This window comes from Neomonachus schauinslandi, chromosome 1 (genome assembly GCF_002201575.2).
Source record: "Neomonachus schauinslandi chromosome 1, ASM220157v2, whole genome shotgun sequence".
Taxonomy (NCBI): Eukaryota; Metazoa; Chordata; class Mammalia; order Carnivora; family Phocidae; genus Neomonachus; species Neomonachus schauinslandi.
The window spans coordinates 68,539,739-68,545,186 of record NC_058403.1 but is presented as its reverse complement, the minus strand read 5'-3'; the positions used below and the strand labels follow the sequence as shown (position 1 = coordinate 68,545,186).

The window sequence follows — 5,448 nt, the reverse complement described above, 5'->3', positions numbered from 1 at the left end:
GCCAAGACCTAAGTCCCAAATCCAGGGTGACCTAAGTCAGCCAAGACCTAAGTCCCAAATCCAGGATTATTCCAGTGGCTGAAGCCAGAATGTGGGACCTTGTCCAGGACAAGCTGCTGGGTGGGTGTCCACTGAGGAGGACAGGACACTTTCTAGACCTAGATGGGTGCAGAGTGGCTTGAGAGTGTGTGTGTGCGTGCGCGCCTGTGTGTATGTGTGTGTGTGTGTTTGAGAGCCTGCTGAGACTCTGGCAGGAGCAAGTCTTGTTTTGGGACCCTCTGTCCTCGAGCATTTCACTAACATGAGGTGTGGTTTGGCAGTGGACTTGAACCTGAGAGGCTGGGTTCCAAAGTCTGACTGTGCCACTGGATGTGCTGGGTCCTTGGGCAAGTTATTCAGGGATCCCTGTCTGCTTCCACAACTGTGAGATGGGGAGGGAGCACCTGATTTTCAGGCTTTTATGCCATATGGGGAAGGATCTGGCCTGGAACCTGTCACATGGCAAGCTGTAAATACTGTGTGTGTTTAGTGGCTGGATGAGGCAGATTTCACACTGAAGCCCAGTAGAGCACACTGTTTGTGAAGCATGGGCCTGGGAAGCTAAGGAGCTGCTGGAGCCAGAGGGAGGGCGATGGAAGGCTAACAGCCCTACATCCCATGCTTGTCTCTGCCAGTCCTTGGACAGAGAGGACTGTGGTGGCAATACAGTGTGTTGGGAAGATTAAGCTGGCAGGGAGAGATGTAGCCTGCAGGGAGAGATGGCAAGTTGACGTGCTGGGTGAGGTCTGATGTCCAGCAAGATCAAGTGCTTTTAGCATTGGGAATAGTGAGGAAATTCAGCCCAGCCAGGTATTTACTGAGTGCATATGATTGTCGGGATCGCCAATAATATCTATTGCTGGAGATCTTAAAACTGAAATATCGGGGCGCCTGGGTGGCTCAGTCAGTTAAGCGTCTCCCTTCGGCTCAGGTCATGATCCCAGGGTCCTGGGATCGAGCCCCACGTCAGGCTCCCTGCTCAGCGGAGAGCCTGCTTCTCCCTCCCCTCTGCAACTCCCCCTGCTTGTGTGCTCTCTCTCTGTCAAATAATTTTTAAAATAAAAAAATAAAATCTAAAAAAACAAACAAACAAACCTGAAGTCTCATAATTACTATGGAATAAAGAACGCCTCTAACTAATCTGAGGGTTCTTGTCTTCCTTCTCCCAGGGCTGGATGGTCTCCAGAGAAACCTAAAGGGAGGCTGGGTTATGCAATGGGATGTAAACAAGTCACCCAAAGCTGCAGATTAGCTAGTATGAGTGACTTGTATTCTTCCTTCCCCATCCAGCCTTCTTCCAGAAACTTAGCTCCTGTAGGAGTAAGTCCATGAGGACCCCTTTCTAGGAAATCTGGGTGCTAATGTCTGGCTGGCCTGAGCTAATCACGTGGAAAAGAGCCCGAAGCAGACCCAGGAAGTTGGTGCCCTGGTAGAGCCGTGGCAGCTGGCCTGAGTGTGGGAGGAGGTGTTCCCAGGCTGGTTTCCGGGGCAGCGGGGGGGGGGGGGGGGGGCCACAGCTGACCTGAATGGGCCCCAGCATTGCCTGACTCCCTTGCCCTCGCTTTCCCTTCTCTGTCCTCTCATCCTTTGCTCTCTTTCTCAGTTCAGTGGCTTCCCTAGGTTAGCTTAGGATGGTAAGAGTAAAGAAGAGAGTCTGGTCAAGTTTGGGAAGCTGGTGAGCAGGGAGGTAGTACCAGCACGAGAGGCAGAGGGGCCCAGAGAAACCTGTGGCCTAGCCGCCTTGCTCGGCAGGTCTAGAAACAAGGCCAGAGGTGTTGAATGGCCTGTCCGAGGACACATGGGAAGAGGGGCAGAGATAGGCTGGAGCCACAAGTGCTGATGGTAGTACAGCTCTGGATTGAGCTTAATGTGGCCTGTCTCTAGGTTATAATATTATTTTGAGCACTGGTGTCAGGCTTCATTGCCAAAGCTTTGCCCTTGTTTTCTGCACCCCCATTAGCCAGTGTACAGTTAAGTGCTGACTTTGCCATGCATTTGCCAGGCCTGGTTTGGAATCTTTAAAAGCCAATATGCAAAATGAGCCTTAGTGGCCACATGGGAGGTTAGAGGGTATTGCTTTATTAGTATGTAGAGAAATGAATATGGCTGAGGAGAAAGGAAAAGGGAACTTCAGACAAAACCACCCTGGGGCACCTGGGGCGCTCCGTCAGTTAAGCGTCTGCCTTCGGCTCAGGTCATGATTCCAGGGTCCTGGGATGGAGCCCCATGTCTTTGGGCTCCCTGCTCAGTGGGGAGTCTCCTTGTCCCTCTCCCCCCTCTGCCCCGACCCCCAACTTGTGTGTTCTCTTTCTCAAATAAATAATAAAATCTTTTTTTTTTTTTAAGAAACAGTGGTTTATTTTTCTAATGAAATTACCAAGCTGCTGAATCTTAAGGCCTCAATGGCCTCAATGTTGCATCTTATTATTTTCATTGAACAATAAGACCTCCTATTTGATTATTCTCCGTAAATAGCAATTTTGTTTCTGCAGTTGTTTCCATTTGCCAAAGTTATGACAGACAGTTTAATATGGTGGCTACTGCGTTCAGGGGATTCTATCAGATGAATCCTCATTTCCATCACAACACCTGCTGGCAATCTTTCATCAAAAGTCCATCCATTAGGACTTCTCTATCGTGGTTGGCCAAGAAGTCCTGCTTTGGCTGCCAGGGCTTCATTCTGCTGAATATGATATTCCTGAAATCTCATGGATATTCTTTGTGTCATTTTTAAATATTTCTGTAAGCAATGTTCGGAACAGGTGGTCTCTTCAGGTTTTACTTCTCTTGTTGTGAAGTCTTTAACGCAATCCCAAAAGCAGGTTTCTGTAAGTTTATTGTAGGTTCCAAGAAATTCCTTAAACTGTTTTATCTGATCAGATTCTGGTATTTGTGCAGCCATATTCTACTGGTATGTTTATTAGTCACCTTTTCTGATGCATGAGTTTCCTTTTGTTCCGGAAAATTAGTTGTCCAACCTCTGCTTGAATTTTCCAATGACTGATTTCTTACTTAAGCATGGGCTCTCGCATCTGACACCAGTGCGAGGCTGGGGGGCTGTGCTGCCAGTCGAGTCTAGGAGCGGAGGTTCTGGGTCCAATAATAAATAAAATCTTAAAAAAAAAAAAAAGACAAAGCCACCCTGTTAGCCCCTCCTTTTACAGATAAGGAAACTGAGGCCCGGAATGGTTGGATGGAAGAGAAGGGCTCACATCAGAGGTCCCTGGACCATGACCGTCCTTGCCCTCCCAGTTTTTCTAGAGTATGAAGCTTGTCCGATTTTAGAGATTGTCTTTAGTTAAAAGATACAAATTACAAATACGAAATTAGGTATAATCTTTGGAAGGGACTCCATGCAAGTGAAGGGTCTTGAAGCTTCAGTTGGTAGCTTCACTGCCAAGCCACCAATGGTACCTGGACAGAACCAACTTTTGGAGATGGTAGAAGAAAAGAGGCTTATGGTCCTGGAATCTGGGAGAGAAGAAGGGACAGAGCTGAGTCTGAGGCTTTCGTGTGGACACTGTCACCCTTCCTGCTCTCTCCTCTTTGTTGTTCTCCCTTTCCATTTTATAGCCCTGTTTGCAACTCCCAAAATGACAATTGGGCCAAAAATGCTGCCCATTTGTAAAAAGGGGAATGGAGACATTTTATGAATGAAGGTGCCCTAGAAACTGGAATGGAAGTGATTCTTCACTGAAATGAATTAAGTGGGATCCTGTCTTGTTTGTACCCATAGGATCTTCATTTATGGAGGGGAATGCATGATGACATGAAGAGGTCAATGACATTGAAGGAATTTGCTATCATTTCCCAGAAGAAGGGGGGTGGGGATCCCACGCCACACATGACCACAGGGAAAGCATCAGGTTCTGGTCAGGAAGGAGAAGCAGGAGCAAGGGGAAAGCCTGAACCACAGCTTTATGGGGCTTTCTGTTGGAAAAACAGGGCAAGGGAGTTTAGGATTGGCTCATTGGAATAGTTCTGGTGGGCTTCGGGCTATAGCCGTGTTCTCTAGTTGCCTAGTGCCTGGCCCTGGGACAGTTTAGACAAGGGAAACACTGGCTTAGTGTGTGAGGGTTAGATAAAAAGGGGTGATTTGGGGGACAGATTCAGAATTAGTTGGTTTACATATGAAAAGTATGCTCCTGGCCAGCCCTCTGCTATCTCTAAGAATTGGTTAACCCCTGGGGGTGGGGTGGGGTTAACCCAGTTTAAGGAATTTCTTGGAACCTACAATAAACTTACAGAAACCTGCTTTTGGGATTGCGTTAAAGACTTCACAACAAGAGAAGTAAAACCTGAAGAGACCACCTGTTCCGAACATTGCTTACAGAAATATTTAAAAATGACACAAAGAATATCCATGAGATTTCAGGAATATCATATTCAGCAGAATGAAGCCCTGGCAGCCAAAGCAGGACTTCTTGGCCAACCACGATAGAGAAGTCCTAATGGATGGACTTTTGATGAAAGATTGCCAGCAGGTGTTGTGATGGAAATGAGGATTTCTTCAGCACACAAGATTTTTTAAGATGTTAGAATATCGTAAGATATAGAAAAGAAAAAAATATGATTAATACATTCTGCCTAGCTGTGAACGGATTGACTAGGAGACTTGAAAACTTCTTACTGCCTTAGGGTGCTTTTTATCCATGGCCAGACACAAAAAATACAGTCCTTGCCATCTTGTAATAAATAGATCGGGGCTTGCAAGGAGAATGCGCTGAAGCACTGTTCTTGTAATTTGAGGAAGGTGCCACTAGGTGGTGCTTACACCCTGGTCTGGCCTGATTGAACGTCTTGACTTCCTATGGGGTGGATATTTTTCCATTCATTTTAACCTTTCTCTGGCCAAAATGTATCTCATCGGGATAACAATTTAAACACTAGATAGTTCTATACTCACAGAATATTAAATAATTGTAGTAGGATTTAAAGAAATATATATGCCCAAGTATAATCATTCTCTTTTTGCTCTTCAATCATTATCAAGTATAAGTGAATCTGATTCTTAAAATTTTTTTTTCTTTGTGAGTTTTAATACCTAATCAAAGGACTATGCTGATTGTAGTGATGGTGGTGCGCTTTAGAATAGTTTGGCAAAAGTCTTCAATAGGAAACGCCATGTGTTTTTACTTCTCAGGAGAAAGGTCCTATTTACATTTCCTTTGTTTTTATTTTGTTGTGTGAATGTTTTCTTCTTCACAGACATAAAGAAAGAGAAAAGATAGTGGTGTAAAAAGCCCTGGTCTGTGTAAAAAAAAGTCTGCTGTGTTCTTTTCCTAAACAGTCCCTGGGAGCAGTTATAGGACTCAGGTACTTTCTGATGAACTGGAAGGTGGTGGTGGCCTAGGAGCCCTCACTAGTTACATCTGATGCAGATGAGAAATTTGCTCTAACATGAATCCC

General features: G+C 45.6%; 1 protein-coding gene across 3 annotated transcripts; it reads right to left on the bottom strand.

Annotated features, from left to right (window-relative positions):
• Nucleotides 1-2,580: 2,580 nt before the first annotated feature.
• Nucleotides 2,581-3,130, bottom strand: LOC110582506 (mitochondrial import inner membrane translocase subunit Tim9-like). Of its 3 annotated transcripts, none has more exons than XM_044914330.1 (2): nt 2,800-3,052; nt 2,581-2,712 (listed from the first exon to the last, which is right to left on the bottom strand). In XM_044914330.1, the coding sequence occupies exons 1-2, from the start codon at nt 2,939-2,941 to the stop codon at nt 2,672-2,674; spliced, it is 183 nt and encodes a 60-aa protein (XP_044770265.1). In that variant the 5' UTR covers nt 2,942-3,052; the 3' UTR covers nt 2,581-2,671. The 3 variants fall into 3 exon arrangements, with proteins under 3 accessions (XP_044770265.1, XP_044770264.1, XP_044770263.1); XM_044914329.1 differs by having other exon boundaries at nt 2,581-2,724; nt 2,809-3,052; XM_044914328.1 differs by having other exon boundaries at nt 2,581-3,130.
• Between the last annotated feature and the right edge of the window lie 2,318 nt (nt 3,131-5,448).